Genomic DNA, 24027 nt, shown 5'->3' on the forward strand with positions numbered 1-24027 from the left:
CCCCTGCCCTGCGGGCGCCTGCTCTCAGCTCCTGGTAGGCACGCGTTCCCCTCTGGGCTGTGAGGTCCTCAGGGGCAGGATGGTGCATGCTCCCGGCACATGGTGCCGTTCAGAGCCCGCCAAGGTCAGCAGCCAGTGTGGTCCATGGCAGAGCACGGGGAACAAGCCCGCCGTGCAGGAGGGGGAGCAAGTTCCTGGGACGATCTCTAACCAGAAGCCTTCGCCCGAGGCCGTGGGGGAGCTGCAGCCCGGGGTTCCTAGGCACCTTGAGCAGGGAGTCCTGGGTGCGTTGTTACTCAGATAAACACAGCTGTCCCTCCATATCTGGGGCCTCCACACCTGCATAGTCAAGGCATCACAATAAAGACACGCAGGAAAAAAAGCCACATCTGCGCTGAACACGTACAGGAGTACGTGTTAAAAGTACAGGAGAACCACAACTTACGTGACCTTCCCTTGTGTTAGGTGTTGTGACGCGTGGGAGGTGATTTAAAGTGTACAGGATACGTGCAGATGTTGTGCCGTTCCGTATGAGGGACTGGAGCATGGTGGATGTTGGTGTTGGGGGCAGGGCGTCCTGGAAGGTCTTGACCACCAGGCTGAAAGAGCCCGTGAGGGGGTGTCGGGAGGTGCCTGGCAGGCCCTGGAAGTGGGCCTTTGATGACAAAAATGCAACTTTATTTCTTGCCACAATGATGCTGTGAGGCTGGCGACGTCGTTTCTGATGCACCTGTGCGGCTCTCAATCCTGCCGACTGCGCCGTTTATCACCCAGACCGGAACACTTGGTAGAGTCAGGCAGCAGGTGATCATCCGGGACATGGCCTGGGCCTGGCTGTCGGGCACACTGGGAGGAGTGGGCGCTCTAACATTTGTGTGTTTATGCTGTCGTTAGTCTGGGGCACACCCGGAACTGCCGGCGCCCCACAGCAGAGCAGACGGACGAAAGTCCCGAGAAGTGACATCCGCAGGTGCGGCGGCCACAGCGGAAGGCTCCCAACACCCAACTGTGCAACCCGTGTTGTTGCACAACTTAGAGGCAGTGGCCTTTTCAAAATGGAAAACCAACCAAATACCACGTCCAATTTTCCACACCACTTCAGGTAACTTCAAAATACGGAAATTCTTTGGGCAGATCAAGTCGCTAAGAAGGCGTCGGAGTGGATCGCCTCCTGGGGCCGTCGCGGGCTTCTGAGATCCTGAAGACCCGCTGTACTCACTTGAAGTATTAACAGATTGTCTGCAAAAAGGCTGGAGTTCATGACTGCCGTGTGGACGCTGTGCGGTAGGAGTGACGCTGGAGCCGCCTGTGAGGAAGCAGGCTCTTTCCCAACTCCAGCCAGCGCCCCTCCCACACCCCGGGCCTTCAGGATCAGCTCGGCTTTCTAAGTTGAGCTGTGGATCTGTCTCCACACGGGAGGCTCCCAGCTGGGGGCGCGGCCAGGGAATTCCGGTAGCAGGAGCCGCACAAGCAACGCTCCAGGTGCAGACAGCTGTGGGGTGTTGAGTGGATGAAAGCCGCGTGGGCTGGGAGGGCGGAGGAGGGGAGCTGTGCAGGACCCCAAAAGCCGGTCTGCGTGTTTAAGACGCACTCTGTGCACTTTTTTTTTTTTTTTTTGTCTCCAATGAGAACGTTAATCTTCAGGCTGGAAGACACAGAAGAAATACATCCCAAGGAGGAACTGTCCAGAACCTGGGAGGCCAGACATGGCAAGGACGGGTCAGCCACTGGGCATATGTTCTCTGGGCCTCCACAAACTGTCTTCCGTTTTGCCAGATGGGAGTTGCAAGAAAAGCAGGGAGGGAGAAAAGGTCATCGTTTTCCAAGAAGCGGAAGAAGCTGGACAGCGGAAAACGCAACGACCGCTTGGCTGTGACTGCTGGCTGTGGGCAAGGGTGTTCACAGGCCTCTGCTGAGCCAGCGTGGAGATGCTTGGCGGGAAAGGTGCTGCGTAGCCACCAAACCAACCCCCTTCCCTCTCTCCGACCTACCAAAGCAGCCGGGCAGATCCTGCACAGACTCCCGGAGATGCTACGGAGGGACACGGGCCACTGAGCGGACGTTTTCACGGGACCACAAGCCCAGTCCTGGCCAACAGAGACGCCCCCAGGACACCGCCCCCTCCCGCCGGCTGATGCCTTTATCAGAATGACGCGTTCACTGTGGCACGTTCACTGATGTCACAATGCTGACCTGTTAGGCGACAGATTTAAGAGTTGGAAAGGTTTGGGTTGGCTAAATGATGGAAGGAAACCAAAACAATGACATTTAACTGGGGCAAAGATAAATCTTGTCTTCAGATTAAAAAAAAAAAATCAATTAGCTCAGTACAGGATGGAGAAGACCTAACAGCGGTTCATTTGAAAAGACTGATGGGTTTATAATTGACCGGAAGTTCAATAGGAGCCAACAGCATACATCCTGGTGACTCAGAAAAACAAATCAATGGAAACTTCAGTTGTATCAACAGAATCGTAATGTCCCAGTATTTTTTTAAAAAAAGGTTTATTTATTTATTTGAAAAGCAGAGTGACATAAGAGGGAGAGACGCACTAAGAGAGAAATCTTCCATCTGCCAGTTCACTCCCCAAATGCCCACAACAGCTAGGCTGGGCCAGGCCAAAGACAGAAGCCAGGAGTTCCATCTGGGCTCCTGCACGGTGGCAGGGACCCAAGCACTTGTGAGCCATCTTTGCTGCCTCCCAGGCACATTGGCAGGAAGCTGGATTGGAAATGGAGCAGCGGGCTCTCAAAGCAGGGATGCGGGTGTTCCAAGTGGCGGCGTAACCTGCTGTTCCACAACTCTGGCCCCAGTGCCCCAGCTGTGAACAGGAAGTCCAGCCCAGAGCCCTGTGATGTTACTGATGGTGGTTTATTTTTATTTTTATTTTTTGCCAGGCAGAGTTAGTGAGAGAGAAAGAGACAGAGAGAAAGGTCTTCCTCCTGTTGGTTCACTCCCCTAATGGCTGCCATGGCCAGCGCTACACCGATCTGAAGCCAGGAGCCGGGTACTTCCTCCTGGTCTCCCATGTGGGTGCAGGGCCCAAGTACTTGGGCCATCCTCCACTGCACTCCCGGGCCACAGCAGAGAGCTGGACTGGAAGAGGAGCAACCGGGACTAGTACCCAGCACCCCAACTGGGACTAGAACCAGGGTTGCCGGCACCACAGGTGGAGGACTAGCCAAGTGAGCCACAGCGCCGGCCACTGATGGTGTTCTGGGTACCGGGGTTTAGAAGAAGAGGATCTGGTTGGGTGGGATGGGCATCTCTGCAGACCAGGGTCCAGAAACTGACACATGATGGGGAGGAACTGCAGAAGTCACCCGTGGGAGACGAGGGCTCCCATCCAAGCATGTGCGAATGGCAGCCGATTTCATGCAGAGGGTTCCCCCCGTTACCCATTCATCATCACCCCTGCCAACCACGAGCAACCTTGTGCCCAGTGTGATTGCGCTTAGAGACACAGAGTCTCCAGGGAGGGCTGGACACGCATACAAGCAAGGCATGGGGACGTGAGACACGGGAGGGGTGCAGAGCACAGACCTGCAGGGGCCCCAGGAGGCCTTGCCGATGCAGCAGCCTCTGTGCTGGGACTGGGGAGCAGCCCTGGCCGGAGGCCAAGGTGCCCACGTGTACGGTGTGTCTGAGCCACAAGTGGGGGTCTGCGAATAGTGTGGTGTGGCAGGGGTGTGCTGGATGCCAAGGACAGCATCTGTGGCAGGCACACAGAGGCCTCCAGGCCCACGCCAAGACGCTTACCCTGAATGGCAGGCAACACGGAGTGAAGTGACATCAGTGAACCCTGGGGCAGCAAAGACGAGCTGGGGAAGGCAAAACGCTGGCTCTTACTGCACAGTTCACAGCGGTTGAAGTCTGGACCGGGACGAGGGAGGCGACATGGACCAGACACAAGCAGGACCGATGAAGGAGACCTCTGCGAGGGCGACCAGGATAAAACACACAGCAATCTGGGTAATAACTGGTGTTCGTCAGCTGTGACTGGGGGGAGCGACCACTTGTCAGGGGTGCTGTGGGGAGACAGCTGTGTGGGCAGACAGGTCCCTGGGACTCCGTGAGGAAATCTTGTTTTATAGAGCAACAATTTAGCGTGAGGTGCTGCGTTTGGTGTTTTAGTATCAGCGATGAGTGTTGTACTGAGTCTGTGGAACAGCTAATTCCACACTAACCACATGAGGTACAGGGTACAGTAGCACCCCAACCTGTGTGGGCCTGGAGACCCCCAGTGGGTGCCTGAAATCCTGGGTACTGCTGAACCCTGCATCCACTGTGTTTTCTCCTACACACTTGTACCTATCACAAAGTTCATCCTAAATCAAGCACAGTAAGACAGCAACAAAAATAACTTACCATAGGACTTAGTAACCTCATCACAGGATTTTTTCTTCCCTCATTAAGTCAAGAACTTTAATTTTCCCTTGCACAGGAAGCAGTTGGTGGCTTCTCTTTGGCAAATCCAAAGAGATAGCATCATAGCTTCACAGTTTGGACCATATTAAGCAAAAGAAGGGTTGCTTGGCCACAGCGCTGTGAGTCAGGCTGATAACCCACAAGGCTACTGGTGAGCGAGTGGGTAGGGGGCAGGCACAGAGGGGATGCTGGACAGAGGGAGGAGTCACCTCCTGGGCGGGAGTCCATCAGCTACTAAGAACGGGGCGTGCAATTTAAAACTTATGAATCATTTCTTTCTGGAATTTTCCATTTAGTATTTCAGACTAGGGCTGGCTACAGGTAGCACATGGTGGAAGGTCAGACCGTGGGTGAGGACAGGCGACTGGCTTTGGGAGACCACGTGCTGAGAGGCGTCAGCAGCAGAGTCTCTCAGTTCTGGAGCCAGAGGTCCAAGATGCTGGGGTGGGCACGGTTGGTTCCCAGTGAGGGCTGCAGGGCAGGATCCACTCTAGGCCCCTCCCTCGGCTGTCCCTGTGTCCACTCCACCCCTCCTTTATGTGTGTGTGCCCAAACGCCCCCTCCCTGGCAGGACACCAGTCCTGTGGGATCCAGGTCCTCTCCAACAACTTCAGTTTGATTACCCATCTGTTACGGCCCCATCCCCGCGGAAGGTCATATTCTGAGGTCCTGGGGATTGGAATTCAGTCCATGGCGGGGAGGGGACACAACCCAGCCCCTTGACGCTAGCCGGAGGCCACTTTTCCTTGCTCTTAGAAGAAGATCAGAACCTCCCGACAGGACACCCCACCCCCCACCCCACCCCCAGTGAACGGGCTGCCCGTCTCCTGCCATGGCAGTTGCCGGCGCTTCTCCGATGAGCTCATTTGCCTGAAGTGGCCTCCCCGGCTCAGGGCCCCCTGCCACTCTGGTTCCTTCTCTTCCTCCAAAATAATCTGAAATCCTCTGTGCCACGGCGTGGCAGAGCAGCTCCCTCTGCGGCCGTGTGTTCATCTGTGCGGTGACCGCATGTCCTTGGACCGTGGTTCTCACCTGCAGGGACAAATATGTTCTGCACCCAAACTCCCCACAGGACCTAGAGTACGTTCTGAGGGAGGAGCAAGGTCGCCAGCCCAAGCGCACGTTCCTCCTGTGCACAGAGCACTCTGATGCCTGCTTACCACTTCTCTGGGAAGTGGTACTGAGACAGACACAACGTCAAGCCTGCCACTTTTGCCACTTCTACGTGCACAGTTCAGTCACATGGGTGCCTCCCATCACTGTGCATCCGTCTGCGCCCCATGGGACATTCCTGTCATCCCATACTGACGCGCCGTACCCTTCAACAGCCTCCCCCATCACCAGACCCTGTGAATGTGATGACTCTAGGGACCTCAAGGAAGTAGGATCATAGGGTACTTGTCCTTACGGGACTAACTTGCTTCCCTAAGCATAAGGTCATCAAGGTTCATCCACAATGAGGCATCTATCAAAATACCCCCCCCCATTTTTTTTAGATTTGTATTTGAAAGGCAGGGTGATAGACAGAGGGAGACATACACAAGAGAAAAAGAGAGAGGGAGATAGAAAAAGGTCTTCTATCTGCTGGTTCACTCCCCAAGTGGCTGTAACGGCTGGGGCTGGACCAGGCCAAAGTCAGGAGCCTGGAACGCCATCCGGGTCTCCCACATGGGTGCAGGGGCCCAAGCACTTGGGCCATCTTCTGCTGCTTTCCCAGGCGCACCAGTGGGGAGCTGGATGGGAAGTGGAGCAGCCAGGACACCAATGACTGCAGCCAGGACTCTGATCTGGGATGCAGGCCACGCAGGTGGCGGCGCCAGCCCCTCCCCTTCCTGTCTATCAGGGAATGATGTTGCACACACAGTCCACGCTGTGTTGATGCGTTCATCCACGAGTGGGTTTTCAGGTCATGGCCCTGTGTCGGCTCTCGCAGACACTGCTTCTACGAATGTGGGGTACAAATACCTGTCCACGTCCTAGCTTCCCATTACTTTGCACACCAAGGAGCAGAATTTCCGCTATCATTTTTTAAAGCGCCGACTGTGATCCTTCGACGGCCTTCAGGATCCCCTGCTGCTGGGAGCACGCTGACTGATTCTAAGTGCCGTGTCCCCAGCCCCTCACAAGTGCCTGAGCACTGTGTGACTGTTTTTGAGGGAATGGTGACCGAAACAATAGATGCACCAGGCCTCAGCTTCTGGGTGACTTTGTTTTATTGCTTCTCCGCGAAGAAAGGCCACAGCGCTCCCATTGGCCTTCCCTCTTTCTCACGCTGGACAGACGCTGCCCTGAATGCCGCTGCACGCTGTGGCACATTGTCCTGGAGAGGGTGCGTCATTCACTACGACCACAGCCGTTCTGGGCTTGGACCATAAATTATCTCAAAACGACGTGGAGTAACAGCAGGTTAAAATGTTTGGGCTCAAAATCACACACTATTAATTAAGTTTTCAGGGATACTTCTTGAATTTTTTCCCCTAGTCTTTTTTTTTAATGTTGTGCAGGTTATACCTAATTGGCTGAACACATACATCCTTGTAATTATTCTAAATTTTGCTTGTCTTAGAGTAAGATTTTAGCATGGTGTGAAAAGCATAAGTGTTTAATATTCTGGGTTAAGAACGTAATAATGATCTTTGTCATCTCAAAGCAAGTGGCGTGAGTTTTTGTTATTTCACTCTAAAGGAAATAATCTAAGAAAATCTCCAGCTCCACTTTGCACCTGACCTTCTAAACCTATTACTGCTTTTCCAATTCTGAATTTTCCTTATTCTCTTAAAACACAGTGTGGCCAGCAGATGTGATACCTTTAACGTTACAACCAGGGGCTACAACTCTTGAAGAGAATCATCTTCCCATCATTTATTCACGGTCATCATTTCTTTCTCAAGTTAAAAAAATGCCACAGCTCGGCCGGCGCCACAGCTCACTAGGCTAATCCTCTGCCTGTGGCGCCGGCACCCCGGGTTCTATTCCTGGTTGGGGCACCGGATTCTGTCCTGGTTGCTCCTCTTCCAGTCCAGCTCTCTGCTGTGGCCCGGGAGTGCAGTGGAGGATGGCCCAGGTTCTTGGGCCCTGCACTCGCATGGGAGACCAGGAGGAAGCACTTGACTCCTGGCTTTGGATCTCAGTGGCCATAGCGGCCACTTGGAGGGGGGGTGAACCAACGGAAAAAGGAAGACCTTTCTCTCTCTCTCTCTCTCTCTCTCTCTGTCTGTCTAACTCTGCCTGTCAAAAAACAAACAAACAAAAAAAGCCACAGCTCAGCTTTTTATGCCAATTCTCTGACGTATCCTATAGTATGAAACTGCAGAGTGGAGGAGAGAGAGCCGACACGTGGAAAGATGGGAAAACAGAGACAGGCAAAGAGCAAGGGCCCCTGTGGCCCACATCTCCCTTCCTCCATGGCACCGTCCTGCACCTTAGCGAGGCAGAGGACCCCTCTGGGCCGGCCGAGGACCGAGACCCTTTTGCCAACCATCTTCCGCCCCTGTTTCATTTCCCTGCCAGAGTGCTCACACAATGTTTGCACACGTGCCCTCCCCTTGGTGTCCACCAACCTGGTGTCCACCCTAGCCCTCACCACGATGCCCCAGGTCACGGGGAGGGGGTACCTGTGCCACCAGCTAGAAGGGCCTGTTCTGCTGCTTATCCTGGGAAATGCACTCCCAGCTAACAGACCCCATCCTCCGCCCATCACACTGCCCAGGACCGTCCTTGCTAAGGCCCCGCCCAGCTCCTGCCTGGCTTCCACTTTCCCCCTATTACATCTGCACCTCCCAAGTCCCAGCTCCCAAGTCCCATGGCCTCGGGGGCTTTGCTGCCCTGGCTGGACCTTCCAGTCTTTCCAGGTGGACAGTCCTAGAGCAGTCCCCCCGTCAGTGTCGGGGCCTCTGTGTCTCGCTTCCCCCTGCGCTGTGGACCCCGGGGCTGCTGGGGCAGCAGGCCCTGCCCCAGCTCAGCTCCCTACCCTGCCCTCATCAGCATGCGCCTGCCTGTGTGGGAAGCTGCATGGGAGCCTCCATCTCCAGCAGGGTCTGGTCCAGGGTTCCTTCCCCAGGCCCTTCCATGGCTTCCGCAACAGGCGCCTTCCACTCACGTCCGGCGGGCCCTGTGGCCGGCTGCCCCTGCTGCTTCTTCCTGGGCTGTCACTGGCTTTTCCCTCCCCACTGCTCTGTCCCTGTCAAACTAACAGCACCTGGGGTCCCCCAGCCTCCACCCATAGAGCATTTTCCCCATTCTCGATGCTGTGCTGGGCCTGGGCCACAGGCACAGGTACAGGGTCTTAGCTTCTGCCGTCTGCCCAAGGCACCAACCTGTCTCATCAACCCCGATCTAGCCACAGGGCCCGCCCACCGCTGTCACGGCTGGGGTCTGAACCCCTACTTGTCCCACCCACTGGGTCCCACTTGGCTCACGGGGCTGGACGCTGACTGCCGAGCAGTGAGATTCCTCTCCGTGCCCCCTCCTCCCCGTCTGGGGTCTGCCTTGGATGTACGACGGCCGGAGCCGCTGCAAGCTCGCGAACGGGCGCCCCCTCCTCTCTGGTCACTTGCCCCGGGCGCTTGGTGCCTGCCCCGCGCCGCACTCCCGCGGGCACTGGAGCTGCCTCACCCCCACCCCCGGGGTGGGGGCAGGGCCTGGCCGCGTCCGACGCGCGTGGGGAACCGCGCACGCAGGGTCCTGCGGCTGCGCGCGGGAGGGGCCCCGGCCTCGCCCCTCTGTCCCCGAGGGCCGCCCGCGGCCTTCCGCAGTCCCGGGGCCGGTTGGCCGCGCGACAAGGCGGGGCCGGGCCCAGGGGCGGCGCCCCGCAGCATCCCAGGCGTCCGAGCCGGGGCCGGGGCGAGGCCGCGCGGCGCTGCGCGGGCGCCCGGAGGCCAGGCCCGGCCCGCGCCGTCCCCGCGGTCCCCGCCCCGCCACGTCCCCCTCCCCGGCCCGGCCCCCGCGGCCGCCCCCTCGCGGGCAGAGCGGGCGCTGGGCCGGCGGCGGGCCCGGGGTTGCCGTGGTAACCGGCAGCAGCCGCCGCCACAGCGGGGCCGGCCCCAGCGCCAGCGCCGGCCGCGGCTCGGGCTCGGGCGCAGTGTGTGGGTGAGCGGCGGCGCGGCCGGCCGGCCTCAGCATGGAGGACGGGTTCTCGAGCTACAGCAGCCTGTACGACACGTCCTCGCTGCTCCAGTTCTGCAACGGTGAGCGCCGCGGCGCGCGGGGGCCGAGCAGAGGCGCCCAGGCCCGGCGGCGGCGGCGGCGGCGGCGGGCGAGGCCGCGCCGAGCGGCTCCGGAGGGGCGCGCGGTTCCCGCCGCCGCCGCGGGCGCATTGTGCTGGGGCCGCGGGGCCGCGCCGCCTCCCGGCCCCGGCGGGGCGGGCAGGAGCGGAGGGGCGCTCCGGGGTCTCGGGCTCCCGGCCGGTGGGCGCGGACGGGCTGGCCCCGCGCGAGCGCCCCGGGGCGGGGCAGCCCGGGGGGCCCGCGCCGGCCCCGCGTTCCGGGGGACGTGTTGCTCTTTTGCTCGCAAACTCAGGGCGACGGGGAGCTTCGTAGCAAGCCCTCCCGGGAGCACGCACGCCGAGCCGCGAGCGGCCGCGCCCCGGGAGCCCTGCGCGGGCGAAGCCGGGTGGCCCCCGCGCCGCGGAGCTGCTTGCGTGAGCTTCTGTGTGCGGGTCGTAGATCGCTTCCTCCTGTGACTTCGGCAGTTTTTACGGGAAGGCGACGCTCCCGCGACCAATATGGCATCTTTTACGAACTGTGAAACCCTACCTGCCGGGGAGCGTATTATTTATTAATTTTTAGCCTCACCATCAGGACTGAACAACAGTTGCGCCGCACCCCGCCTGTGTTCAGCTCTCCGTGTGCGATCATGCGTGCACAGAAGTTCCCCGGTGCGTTTTTCACGTGTTGGGTTTATTGCGTGGTCAAAACTTGGTCGAAAGGGGGGGGGGAATGTACATTTTGTGGAACTCGCTTTAGTTGGGAGCAGTTTTGGTTTCTAGCTCCCTCGGCAACGAGATCAATTTCTTCTGCAACTGAAATCGCTTCACACCTGTTTGCAAAAGGCGGCGCGCCAAGGCTGTAGCTGGTCGTCCTCCTCTCCGGGGATATTTTTTCTCGCTGGAGCACTTGGCCATCTTTGCAGGGCGCAGTGAGTGGCTCTGCACCTTATAATTTTCCTAAGAACCAGTGTGGGCCTCGGTCGTTGACCAAGGCCCTCTTGAGTGGGATGAAAGGAAGTTTTCACTCACTCTGAATGTAGCTCTGGTTTCCAGCGGCGGGAGCCGCGTGTTCTGAGCCGCAGAAGACAGAATGTGCCTGGGGCTGGGCTGACCGCTGGGTGCCTTCCTCGGGAGTCAGTTCCGCTCTCCTGAGGGGTGAACAGCTTCCTCCGCTGTTGTATTTGGCAAGTCTTCATCGACGGACAGATATCAATCATATGTGGCCTAAAGGGTGGGTACAGACTTCTTCATGCTTATGGGGGAATTCTCGCTGCGTGTGGCTGACAGTGGTATCGAATGGCGTCAGGTGTAATGTCTTCTGTGTCGGCATATCTTTGACCACTGGACTCAGGGTGTGAGTTTGCCTGGATATTTTTATCTGAGTGGTTGTTTGGGAGACTGGTCCTATTATTCTTGATAGCAGTCTAGCCGTGAAGTCCAGCTCCACCTGGATTCCTGAGTGTTTTGGTCTTCCCTGCCTCCTCCTGTGTGTGGCCAGCATAGAGACCCTGTGTGGTGCCTCGCCAGGGTGATGAGTAGAGGAAAGGAACCGGGCTCTCACCCCAGTATCCTGTGGAGGCAGCAGTTTACAGAACAATCCCGTTAGCGACAGTCAGACAATGGGATCACTTCAAAACACAGTCAAGTCCTAGTCGCTGAATCGCTTTCCTTAGAAAAGTTCTTAGCTCTGTATTTATTCTTTCTTGGGTTCTCTTATGAACCCAGGTTTAAAGCGAGGGGAGCCCTCTGCGCAGAAATGCATGTTCGCCGATGATGTCTTAGGCAACAGATGTTTTGATGTGAAATTATTCATTTTCAGAGGCTTCCATTAAGTGAAAATATAAATGAATACAATTCAGTTAATTACTGTGATGATTCAATTAAAGCAGTGGATCACAGAAACACCATTTCTCCAAGAACTAAATTAAACATTTGGATATTTCATTAGCTACATTGGCAGCAAAGAAAAAAAGGTCTTCTTTTTATATGAGAGATTTGCATTACAATGGCAAGATGACAACAGCATAATATATGAACTCATACATTTTCATATGTTGAGTACGCACCATGCTTTTAATAGTGACAGGAATTAAAGAGTCGTGGTTATACTCTATTAGCCTCAGAAAATGCAACCCACACTTATTTGCACGACTGACACAGCTAACTTCCTTCTGGCGAGAGAAAGAAGATGATGTATACATGAGAAGGGAGAAAGAAAACTTTGTGCTAGTGAATGAAATTTTAATCCTGCTCCTGTATGTATGTGTACTTTTTCTTGCTTTCTCTCCTGCTTAGTTATAATGGGTACTGAGAATAATGGTAGGCACTGTCTCACCTCCTGCAAAGCTTGTTCTTTTCTTTTAGGAGCTCGCTGTCATTTAAGTCAAAGATTTGCACTTTATGTGTTTTCAAAGTACTTAAAATCCATAAAGTGAATTAAAAAAAAAAACCTCTTTTAGTGCTGTAAGAAAAACTACAGGGCTAAGCTCAGTGGCATAGTGGGTTCAGCTGCTGCCTGCAACACTGGCATCCCATATGGGTGCTGGTTCGAGTCTCTGCTGCTCCACTTCTGATCCAGCTCTCTGCTAACAGCCTGGGAAAGCAGCAGAAGGTGGCCCAAGTTCTCGGGCCCCTGTACCCTCGAAGGAGAACTGGATGGAGTTCTGGGCTCCAGGATTAGGCCTTGCTGTTGTGGCCATTTGGGGGGTGAACCAGTGGATGGAAGATCTCTCTCTGTCTCCCCCTGTCTGTCACTCTGCCTTTCAAATAAATGAATGAATGCTGTTTTCAAATCTAAGAAGAAAAGGAAAGCTACAGCAGTGTGAAAGGCGACAGCTGGGGGTTTGGGAGGTGCCACCCTTTGCCCCATCTTTTCTTCAGGGCTCGCCTTGGAGGTCAAGAGCTCGGTCCTCATCCTCCCATTCCCAGGAGGAGCCCGAGGCACCCAGAGGTTTGTCAGTGCACAAAGCTGCACACCGAGAGAGGCTGTGGATGCCAGTCTGGAGCTCTGTGTTTGTGTTAACAATAGCTTTATTGAGAGGTTCACAAGCCATGAAAATGGACTGCTTTAAAGGGTACCATTCAGTGGTCTGGGTGCAGAGACCAGTCTGTGCAGGCATCACTGAGCACCCACAGGTGTTCAGCTTGTCCGGGAGCCCCGGCATGAAGCAGGTGAAGTGTGGCGCTCTGGCCCTGCTCTCCTGCCCTCACCCCCAACGGAAACCCAAGTGCCCACCTGCCTGCCCTGGCCCTGTCACCTGTAGATCTGCGTTCTAGATTATGGGTGCGCTGTATCAATGGAATTGTGCACTGTTCTGTGCCTGGCTTCTTTCTGTAGTGTACCTGTGGGAGTCATCCACGCTGTAGCTTGTCTGTGTGCCATCGATTTTCCTTTTTTTCTTCAGATTTATTTATTTATTTGAAAGGCAGAGTTACAGAACGAGGCAGACACACACACACACACACACACACACACACACACAGGTCTTCCATTTGGTTCATTCCCCAAAAGGCTGCAACGGTCAGAGCTGCAGAAGCCAGAAGTCAGGAGTTTCTTCTGGGTCTCCCATGCAGGTGCAGCAACTCAAAGACTTGGGCCAACTTCCACTGCTTTCCCAGGTCATAGCAGGGAGCTGGATCGGAAGTGGAGCAGCTGGGACTCAGACCAGCACCCATATGGGATGCTGGCGCTGCAGGTGGTGCCTTTACCTGCTACACCACAGCACTGGCCTCAATGTTCCATTGCTGTTTCTGAGCAAATACTACTCTGTTGTGTGAACTGACCGCCCTTTGTCCATCCACTGGCCAGCTGCTGGGCATCTGGGTTACTTCCACTCTTTGGCAGTCAGGATTGAGCGTTCGCTCTCACATGTTTGCATGGATTTCTTCCGGGTAGACACCTACGAGAGCAGATTTGTTTGAAATGTAAATATCAAGCTCTTTCTAACACTCTTGCTGATAAAAGAATAGGACATTTAGGAAATGAATGGAGAGAGAAGGAATAGAGGCAAAGAAGGCAGTGTTGCAGTGTTGCTTCTGTGAGTCTGTCAAGAGCTTTCGTCGGTCACGGCTCCCCAGAGTGACTGCTAGCACGTGGGCACTTGCCCCAGCATCTGCAGGGGCCTGACCGTAACCTCATCTCGTGACTTGCTTCCCTAAGCCTCTGAGCTTAAGCAAAGCTTATCCAGGAGCCCCGGCATGAAGCAGGTGAAGTGTGGCGCTCTGGCCCTGCTCTCCTGCCCTCACCGCTCCAGGGCTTGAAAGCTGGGTGGGAGAGGGGAAACATTTTGCCACCTGTGCTGGAGCAGTTCCAAGAGGCTGGGAACCTCACTGCTTCTTGTGGCGGTGTAGGCTGTTAGCTCCCGTCCACAGTCAAAATCGGCTGCACGTTTGCGCCTCCCATCTGGAGAGAACAGATTTCTTCTCTCTTCCATGTGGTAGGTCGGCTGTGGTAGCTCTCTCTCAAGTCTTCTTTCAACTGTTACTATTAAACAAAGATACAATTTGATACCCTTAGTCATCCTGATTTTGCTTTTGTCTGTATCCCTTTATGTTTGATACAACTGAATGTGGCATTCTATGCATGGTTTTTAAACAGCAGAATAGAGTAGGGTGTGTCACCTCCCTTATTCTAAAGTCTGTATTTCTTTTTTTCTTTTTCTTTTTTTTTTTTTTTTTGACAGGCAGAGTGGACAGTGAGAGAGAGAGACAGAGAGAAAGGTCTTCCTTTGCCGTTGGTTCACCCTCCAATGGCCGCCGCGGCCGGCACGCTGCGGCCGGCGCACCGCGCTGATCCGATGGCAGGAGCCAGGAGCCAGGTGCTTTTCCTGGTCTCCCATGGGGTGCAGGGCCCAAGCACCTGGGCCATCCTCCACTGCACTCCCTGGCCACAGCAGAGGGCTGGCCTGGAAGAGGGGCAACCGGGACAGAATCCGGCGCCCTGACCGGGACTAGAACCCGGTGTGCCGGCGCCGCTAGGGGGAGGATTAGCCTAGTGAGCCGCGGCGCCGGCCAAGTCTGTATTTCTAATAATGCAGCCTAAAGTATTAGCTCCTTTGCATATCACATCATGTCATTGCCTCTTACTGAAATTCTTGCCTGTTTCACTCGTGCTGTGGCTAAGTCCTTTCTTCTAATCACCTTGCATTTCTAAGGGGTGGTTTCCTCCAACAGCAGCGCCCTGAAGATCACAATGCCGTAGGTAGACCCAGCACTCCTCTAGGACATTTGGCAGCCTGGTAGTGTGGAACCTGATCATTGCCTTGAAGGGTTGAGATGTGGCTGATAACCCTTCTCCCTCGCCTCTGGAGGTGTCACGAGAGAACTTGTCAGCTTCCCCATAAAGAACAAAGTGCAGGCAGGGTGTGTCCCCCCACGTCCTCTGCCCAGCCTGGCTGCAGGTGCAACCGCTGACCAAGTCCTCTCCACTTACTGGTTGGTATTTTGAAATCACTCTTAATCTTTTGAGCTACTGCAAATTATTTTCTCTAGTTTTGAAACAGAAAATTGTTTTAATTGCCTTTAGTTAAAAAAATGATTTGAAAGGTGAGTGATAGAAAGATCTTCCATCTGCTGGTTCACTCCTCAAATAACCACAGCAGGACCAGGAGCCTGGAACTCCGTTTGGGTCTCCCATGTGGGTGCAGGGGCCCAAGCACTTGGGCCATCCTCTGCTGCTTTCCCAGGCCACAGCAGAGAGCTGGATAGCAGGTGGAGCAGCTGGGACTTGAATTGACCCTCCGATATGTGGTGTATCCATTGCAAGTGGAGGCTTAGCCTGCTGCCCCACAATGCCAGCCCCGTTGTTGTGATTTCTTAACACTTCTGTTTTGGGTGTTAAGAATAGTTTACATAGTAATTTTTTTTTTTTTTTTTGGACAGGCAGAGTTAGGCAGAGAGAGAGAGAGAGAGAGAGAGAGAAAGGTCTTCCTTCAATTGGTTCACTCCCCAAATGACCGCTACGGCCGGTGCACTGTGCTAATCCGAAGCCAGGAGCCAGGTGCTTCCTCCTGGTCTCCCATGCCGGTGCAGGGCCCGAGCACTTGGGCCATCCTCCACTGCCTTCCTGGGCCACAGCAGAGAGCTGGACTGGAAGAGGAGCAACTGGGACAGAACCGTCACCCCAACTGGGACTAGAACCTGGGGTGCCGGCGCCACAGGCAGAGGATTAGCCTAGTGTGAGCCACAGTGCCGTCCTGTAATATTTTTTTTAAAGATGTATTTATTTATTTGAGAGACAGAGGCAGGGAGACATATCTTCCACTCAATGATTCACTCCCCAAATGGCCTTTATGGTGGGAGCTGGGCTGATCTGAAGCCAGGAACCTGGAGTTTCTTCCGGGTCTCCCATGTGGGTGCAGGGGCCCAAGGACTCAAGCCATCTCCTACTGCTTTTCCAGGCCATAGCAGAGAGCTGGATGAGAAACAGAGCAGCATATCTCAAACTGGCACCCATATGGGATGTCAGCACCACAGGCGGTGGCTTTACCCACTATGCCATAGCACTGGCTCTAATATAATCTTAAACATCCATCCATTGACACCGTAATCCTGATGATTTCTCTGAACTATAACTATGGTAGAATTTTCAAGTTGGCAAATGGCTGGATTTAAGAGTGGGTGGAGCGACCCTCGTGAAGAGAATCTGAGCTCAGCAGTGTGAACCCCCTCTGCATTCTCACGTGGTGACAGAGCCCTGACAGCCGCTCTGTCGGTGGAATCAGAAGAGAATGCCCTCACGGAAAAGTGTGCAGTCAGCACCAGGCTCGCCCGGGGAGAATCTCTACCAGGTCTGCTTGCTGCTCCGCCCACCTGGCATTTATTTTCTAGCCGGACCACAAGCGTTTATGACGTTACAAACAAACCCAAGCATCTGGGTGGAAGATTCACAGAACTCTGCTTAAAAACTGAAGCGTCCATTGCTGCTGCTTCATTTCTGAGGTCGCGGAATCCTTTTTGTACATTCCCTTAAAACCAGATGTCCCACTTGGCTGGAGGGTGGCTAAGGAAAGGAAAACAGCATGTTTGCTTCCGGCGTGGCCGCTCGTCTGTGGCAGGGAAGCCTTCCCCGTGGGCCACGCTGGAAACTGTGCCTGAAAGCTCGGCTCCCACCAGCGAGGACAGCTCTTCCTGGGCTGAACCTGAGTGTCCTTGTGCACCTGGAAAATTCTCCCTGGGAAAGATGGTTATCATGTGTCTTTAAAATCCTCCCTTATTAATAGAGGATTTTTTTTTATTTTTTTTATTTTTTTTTTATTTTTGACAGGCAGAGTGGACAGTGAGAGAGAGAGACAGAGAGAGAAAGGTCTTCCTTTGCCGTTGGTTCACCCTCCAATGGCTGCCGCTGCAGCCGGCGCACCGCGCTGATCCGATGGCAGGAGCCAGGAGCCACGTGCTTTTCCTGGTCTCCCATGGGGTGCAGGGCCCAAGCACCTGGGCCATCCTCCACTGCACTCACTGGCCATAGCAGAGAGCTGGCCTGGAAGAGGGGCAACCGGGACAGAATCCGGCGCCCCAACCGGGACTAGAACCCGGTGTGCCGGCGCCGCAAGGTGGAGGATTAGCCTATTGAGCCACGGCGCCGGCTAATAGAGGATTTTTAATATTAGCAAAATGCTTTTGGTGCCTGCAGAAACACTGGTAATAAAAAGTTAGGCACGGGCGTGTGCTGGGAGCTGTCAGTGATCTGTGATTGTTGCTGATGCAACCGTGCCGCCATCCCGGCTGCCAGTGCTTCCCGCTGTGTGTTTGACTCAGACTGGAGTTTTCCGCAGAAAGCAGCACATTTGTCTTGTTTTTGTTTTTGTTTGTTGTTAACACATTTTATAAATATCCCAGAAAACACTTAGAGGAAAGCCTTCCTGTAAGTTCTTTTTAAAAACATTTATTTATTTATTTGAAAGGCAGGGTTACAGAGAGGGAGAGGCAGAGGCAGAGAGAGAGAGAGCGAGAGCGAGAGAGAGAGGTCTTTCATCTGCTGGTTTGCTCCCCAAATGGCTGAAATGGTTGGGACTGGGCAGATCCGAAGTCAGGAGCCAGATTCTTCTGGGTCTCCCATGTGGGTGCAGGACTCAAGGACTTGGGCCACCTTCTGCTGATTTCCCAGGCACATTAGCAAGGAGATGGATTGGAAGTGGAGCATCCAGGACACGAACCGGTACCCATATGGGATGCTGGTGTTGCAGACAGCGGTTTAACCCGCTATGCCCCAGCACATTTGTTTTAACGTGGATCCGGGCTGGCACTGCCCCGGGTGTCAGTAGGAGTGACAACGTCGCCTCTTCAGTTTACTGTACAGAAAAAGTCCTTTAGCAGAGCTTTTCTGTCTTGCAAGAGGCCTTGGAGTCCTTTTGGCAAATGACCGGTTTCTAGGGGACCCCTACAGTGTGCGCAGGACTGTGATAGGTTGAGAGCGAGCCCCCCTGGCTGGGAACCTTAGATTTCCTGGCCACCGTGTTAGGCTGTCCTTTCCTCGCCTCACATCTCTGCTGGCCCAGTGATCCGATTGAAGCGGTCTGATTGGCACAGTTGGGTTGTCTGTCCCTCAGCCATGCCTGTCCAGGGTCAGGTTTGGCTTGAACATCAGCCCCAGCCGATTATTCCGCCTCCAGCCCCAGACCCCTTCAGTCCCTTCCTTTGCACGCTGAGTGAGCACTGGAGTGAGAGTCCCCTATTGCTCGTGGCCGCGCTGCTCCGGGGGTCTCAGCCACATGCAGATCAGTGGGGGCTAGTCTCCAGGAATCCCACTTTGCCCCCAGGGAGCCAGGCGTCACCATTGTCACCGTCACTTGATGACAGCATAAGGGACAGTGGTAGGAACTGCAGGTGCAGCGTGTGCCCTTTGTCCACCATTTCCTGGGCAGGTGGCATCTACAGTCTACAGGATGCTGGCACACGAGGTGAGGGCCAGGAAGGGCATTCCACACCTGGGCAGCTCCAAGGAAGCCTAGAGGCGGGAGGAAGATTTTGGGAATGGAAAGAGGGTGTGTGGGACAGAAAAGAGTGACCTGTGTGAGACTGGGAGAGATACGGGGCCATGATAAGGAGGGGAGGGTGCGGGGGGAGATTGAGGCAAGGGAGAGATTTGGTCAGATTTTCAGAGCAGTGGTGGTTCATGCCTGTGGTGGGTGCAGGGGTACCATCCCCTGGACGTGGGTTAGGACGGGGAGAGGAAGTGATGGGCGTGCTCTGGGCGTGTCGGGAGTGCGGGACCTGTGGGCATTTGAGCTGAGGTGCTGAGCAGGCAGCAGGTGCAGGGAGACGTCCGGACAGGAGCTGACAAACGAGGGGCTGTCAGCAGCTGGATAGGAATTGAGTCCACGGCCTCAGCTGCGGAGAAATGAGACGTGGAAGGTGGCTCCCGGAGACAGTGGTCACAGCAGCCTCCTGGTTCAAAGCCTTCAGCTTCTCCTCCTCCTCCTCGGCACCCAAGACCCCTCAGGGAGTGACCGCGCCTGGGGCACCCTGCTGACCTCCCTGACCCTGGCTCCACAGTGGGCTGGGATGCCATTCCCTTCCAGGCAGGGTTTCCCGGTGGCCATCTTTGCTCCTCTTGCTCTCAGCAACACCTCTCGCGTGCCAGGTTTCGGGGTGAACGTCGCCTGGATTGCCCCGGGCCATCTTGTTACTCTTTTAGCAGCTCCTCGCATACACACCTGGTGCGATGCCTCTTGTGCAACGGGTGTCACTAAATAGTGTCAGAGCAAGAACGCGCACGCCGCTTCCTTCTAAACTTGAAACAATATGTATTTACGCAGTGTGTATCACACGTGTACTCTGCTTATCTACCTGTGCGTCTACACGCCTGTCCCAGATGCGTGCTTATGACTTGTAACCCTCCCACTCACCAAAGAGCCAGTAGACTTGGGCATTCAGACAACAGGACATTTCAGATGAGGAAGCCTTCTTGGAACAATCCAGAAACATACGGATGCAGGAGAGGGAGATTGGGCTGACAGGAAGTGGAAACTGGTCTGAATCATTGTTACAGATGCCTCTGGCTGGACACCGCTCACTTGAATCAGTGAGAAAAATTATTTGCAGGAGCTGGTGCTGTGGCACAGTGGATAAAGCTGCCATCTGCAGTGACAGCATCCCATAAGGGTGCTAGTTTGAGACCCAGCTGCTCCACTCCTGATCTAGTTCTCTGCTGTGGCTGGGAGAGCAGTAGAAGGTGGCCCATGTCCTTGGGTCCCTGCACCCACATAGGGGACGTGGAGGAAGCTCCTAGCTCCTGGTTTTGGATGGACCCAGCTCTGGCCATTGCAGACATTTGGGAAGTGAACCAGCGGATGGAAGACCTCTCTCTCTCTGCCTCTGCCTCTCTGTAACTCTGCCTTTCAAATAAATAAATAAATATCTTTTTTAAAAAAGAAACATTTGCAAAAAAGTATTTGGTTGTTTAACAGGCTTGAAGCAAATTATTTTGAGCCCAAGTAATAGATACAATGAAGTAGTGCTTGGGGAAACCAGCATTTTTTTAAGATTATTTATTTAGTTGAAAGGCAGAGTTACAGAGTGAGAAGGAGAGACAGAGGTCTTGCATTCACTGGTTTACTCCCCAAATGGCCACCATGGCTGGCGCTGGGCCAGGCTGAAACCAAGAGCCAGGAGCTTCATCTGAGTTTCCCAAGTGGATGCAGGGGCCCAAGGACTTGGGCCATCTTCCACTGCTTTCCCAGGTGCATTAGCGGGGAGCTGGATTGGAAGTGGAGCAGCCAGGACTCCAACCAGCACACATATGGGATGCTGGCCCTGCAGGCAGCAGCCCAACATGCACCGCAGCACCAGCCCCCAAACCAGCATTTTTTGCAATATTTGTTTTTTATTTATTTTCATCTGCTTGAAAGGCAGAGCAACAGGGAGAGAGAGGGAGAGGGAGAGGAAGAGGGAGGGGGAGGGGGAGGGAGAGGGAGAGGGGGGGAGGGGGAGAGAGAGAGAGAGAGAGAGAGAGAGAGAGAGGTCTTCCATGTGCTGGTTCACTCCCCAAATGCCTACAACAGCCAGGATGGTCCAAGCTGAGGCTGGGAGCCTGAACCTTCATCCAGGTCTCTCAAGTCGGGGGCAGGAGCCCAGGCGCTTGGTCTGTCATCTGCTGCCTCCCATGTTGCATGAGCAGGAAGCTGAAACCAGCATTTTTAACAGTAAAAAGGATTTGACTTAGATCTAGCCCCCAAAAGTTACATAACAAGAATTTTACCCTTCTTGGAACAATGTACTTAGTTGAGAAATGATTGAAGGGCGCTGGGACTGCCTCACGCTAGGCACTGTTGCGCATTTCGGCATCCTAAAGGGTTGAGCGCCTTAGGAATGGGGCTTGGTGGTGACACTTCCTCTCCCGTCCAGTCACCTGTGGTGCTCACCCACCCAGCACGTGAGCCGCGGCAGCTGCTCCCCGGGGCGGCCCAGGGGCTACAATGAAGATGATGATCTGTGAGCATGGCTTCCCTGAACTGCTGCATCAGAAAGTAATTGTGTAGCACTGCCTACTCTCCTGCTGTGGGAGGCCCAGCTCTGGCCTGGTGTGTCCTTTCTTTGCCTTTCTTGGAAACAGCCTTTTTCTCGGGTTAATATAACCTAATTATGTAAAACTGTGTGTTCAGATTGCATCTCGTACTTGATTGGCTCTTATGCCACAGAGGGGTGGTTTCCCAGGCAGAGCCTGTGCTTTTTGAAGATAGAGACCTAGTCTCAAATGTCTTTACCTCCCAATGGCTGTGTGTGCATGTGTGTGCACATGTGTGAGCACACGTGTGTACATATGTGTGTGTGTGGGCGTGCCCATCCATTTGCAGACTTAAGCGGGGACGAGTGAGAAACGCTCACGGGATGGACTGCTCGCCCACCGTCAGCTGTTGCTCTGAGCGTCTTCCACGTAGATGGAGGCTTCTAATAGTTCGTGGAAAACAGAATTAAAAGGTTGGTTTATTTTGGTGCCAAAGGTAAATGAAAAGCCCTACGTGTATATGAGGGGTCTTCAGAATGATCATAGAAAATGCATGTTTTGAAGAAACTGTGTGGATTTCAAATTTTTTGCCCCACAGCAAACTTATCTTTTGATTCTGTTTTCCGCGAATATTCTCAAAGTGGCCTGCCTTCTCGCGCGGCCCTCACGACGCCCCTCGCGTGGGCACTGTTATCGACTCTGCTTTCGCTGTTGAGGGAACAGAGGCCCAAAGTGTTAGGTCACTTGCTCGAGGTCCCCTGGCTTATAGGTTTCAGAGCTGGGACTTGGGCCCAAGTGCTCAGGCTCCAGTGCCCACAGCATACTGAGACCGAGGGCTCAGCTATGTTTGACGAGTGAGTGCTGGATCAGCAGAGGGCGCTGAGCACAGACCTGAGCAGGAGTCTTAGCAGGTGGCGGGGTTTCCCCACCTGTGGGAGGATCATTCAGATCTGCGTGCCGCTGGGGCGTGACCACAGACTTCAGATCACACGCAGCGGCAGCCTCGTTTATCTGGGTTGTGCGGGTCCCACGGGGTTCCCCAGCACTCCTAGGACACAGGCCTGCCTCCCTGCCCCAGGGCAGCCCCCTCCCGCCCTGGACCCAGCCGTCCTGGGCTGCTGGAGGTTCTTAGGTGCTGGGCTGCTTTGCGAGCCTCTCACACCCCTCGGCCCCTACTTTCCCTGCCCCGCCCCTTCCCCATCCTTTTCCTCTCAACCCTGGTTCTGTGCCCCCAGGAGCCCGCCTGGGTGGAGCTTAGTGCAGGTCGCGTGGTGCCCCCAAGCCCTCTGTGAACGACCCCGCCAGCCTGGCGTTCCATCCGCTCTGGGCCTTGAGTCCTGCTTGTGCTGCAAGAAAAGCGTCATTTCAGAGCCGAGGTATGAGATGGCCATTGCTGCTGGGCGATTGCTACGTAGAGCGTTTTGAGATTCTGACCTTGTAGCCCCTCCAGCCCCCGTACGCTGCAGCCTCTGGAGCCATTTGCCCTGGGGAAGAGTGGAGTCTCTTCAGCAGCCTTGTTCCAGCTCCTTATGCTCTTGCTTTTCTCAGAAGCTTTTAATTAAAAAAAAAAAAAAAGATTTATTTATTTGAAAGGCATAGTTATGGGGGGGGGGGTCTTCCATCCACTGGTTCACTCCCCAGATGGCTGCAATGGCCAGAGCTGAGCCCATCTGAAGCCAGGAGCTTCTTCCAGGTCTCCCACACAGGTGCAGGGGCCCAAGCACTTGAGCCAACCCCTGCTGCTTTCCCAGGCCATTAGCAGGGAGATGGATCGGAAGTGGAGCAGCCAGGACTCAAACTGGTGCCCTTATGGAATGCTGGCATTGCAGGCAGAGTTTTACCCACTATGCTACAACGCTGACCCCATAAAACATTTAATGTTTTTTTAAAATTGTGATGAAGCACACACAAGCTAACATGTACCGTCCCAATCATTTTTAAGCGTACAGTTCTGTGGCCCAACACCTTCACTGTTGGGCTCGCGTCACCATCGTCCATCCGCGGACATCCCTTGGTCATCCCAGGTGAACCGTGTGCCCATTAAGCATTCCCCCCGCTTCCCCAGCCCCTGGAGCCACCACTCCACTGTCTGTCAGGAACGTGACCACTTCTAGGTTTCTCTAGTAAGTGTTGTTGTTTTTTTTTTTTTTTTTTTTTTTTTTTTTTTTTTTTTGCAACTGGCTGATTTCACTTTTAGAACCATTTTGAAAAATCACAGTTGCACGAAGCTGTAGAATCCCAAACGGCACAACACCTGACGAAGAGGGTCAGAAGACGGGGTGATGGCGTGTGCAGCAGAGCCGTCAGGACTCCTGGCTCCCACTCAGTGCATCATAAGCACCTCTGCTCAGTCTGTCCACGATCTAAGGATCTGAGTTCTGGGATCCACGCACTAAAACATGTGCACCTTCCCCCACGCTAGAGCCAGTACAAGGCTGCACTCACAGCGGAACCCTGGGAAGCCAGGCTTCGGCTCTGTGCAGCCCTCGACACCCACGTGGCGGCAACAAAGGCTGCTCTGACAAGCGAAGAATGGCCGCAAGTGTCTACGCTCTTTCGGGAACTGGGGGAGGTGGAGGAAAATTTTAGTGCAGTTTCGAAAAATGATGAGGGGCATATGTTTGCTAGAGAGATTCCGTGACACATGCCTCCCGATCACCAATCACGCGCATTCTCTCTGGACTAGCCGAGAGTCTAAGAAAGGAAACACCAGATGCGGGACCCAGGATCCAGGGAGGATCTGGCCTGGAGTCTTGGAATATCTCTGAGTTGTTTTTTTTTTTTTTTTTTTTTTTTTTTTTAAAGATTGCTTTTGCATGTTTGGCACGGTTCACCAAGGCACGCGTCTGATTGGAGCGTCGCATTTGCTGAGCTGCTTAAATGATAAACAGCATAGCTCACACATGTCCCAGCTGAGAAATTAATTCTCGAGAATTAGCACAAAAGATT

The 24027-nt window shown here is 54.4% G+C and overlaps 1 protein-coding gene across 10 annotated transcripts in view; it reads left to right on the forward strand.

The window, feature by feature from the left end:
• Positions 1-24027, forward strand: part of EML1 (EMAP like 1) — a 181994-nt gene that overhangs the window by 38274 nt on the left and 119693 nt on the right. For 2 of the 10 annotated variants that reach the window (XM_070065392.1, XM_070065394.1), the window contains exon 1: positions 16617-16818. The exons of 3 other annotated variants lie outside the window; for them this stretch is intronic. Coding sequence is in view for 4 of the 7 variants with exons in the window: in XM_070065385.1 (XP_069921486.1) it covers positions 9549-9615 (67 nt within the window). In the remaining 3 variants the exon portion in view is untranslated. Of the gene's footprint in view, positions 1-9335; positions 9616-9956; positions 10305-10537; positions 10867-16616; positions 16819-24027 lie in introns of those variants that run through there. 5 more of the 10 variants (XM_070065385.1, XM_070065386.1, XM_070065388.1 and 2 more) reach the window with 5 other exon arrangements.

This window comes from Oryctolagus cuniculus, chromosome 20, assembly GCF_964237555.1.
Source record: "Oryctolagus cuniculus chromosome 20, mOryCun1.1, whole genome shotgun sequence".
NCBI classification, from domain to species: Eukaryota; Metazoa; Chordata; class Mammalia; order Lagomorpha; family Leporidae; genus Oryctolagus; species Oryctolagus cuniculus.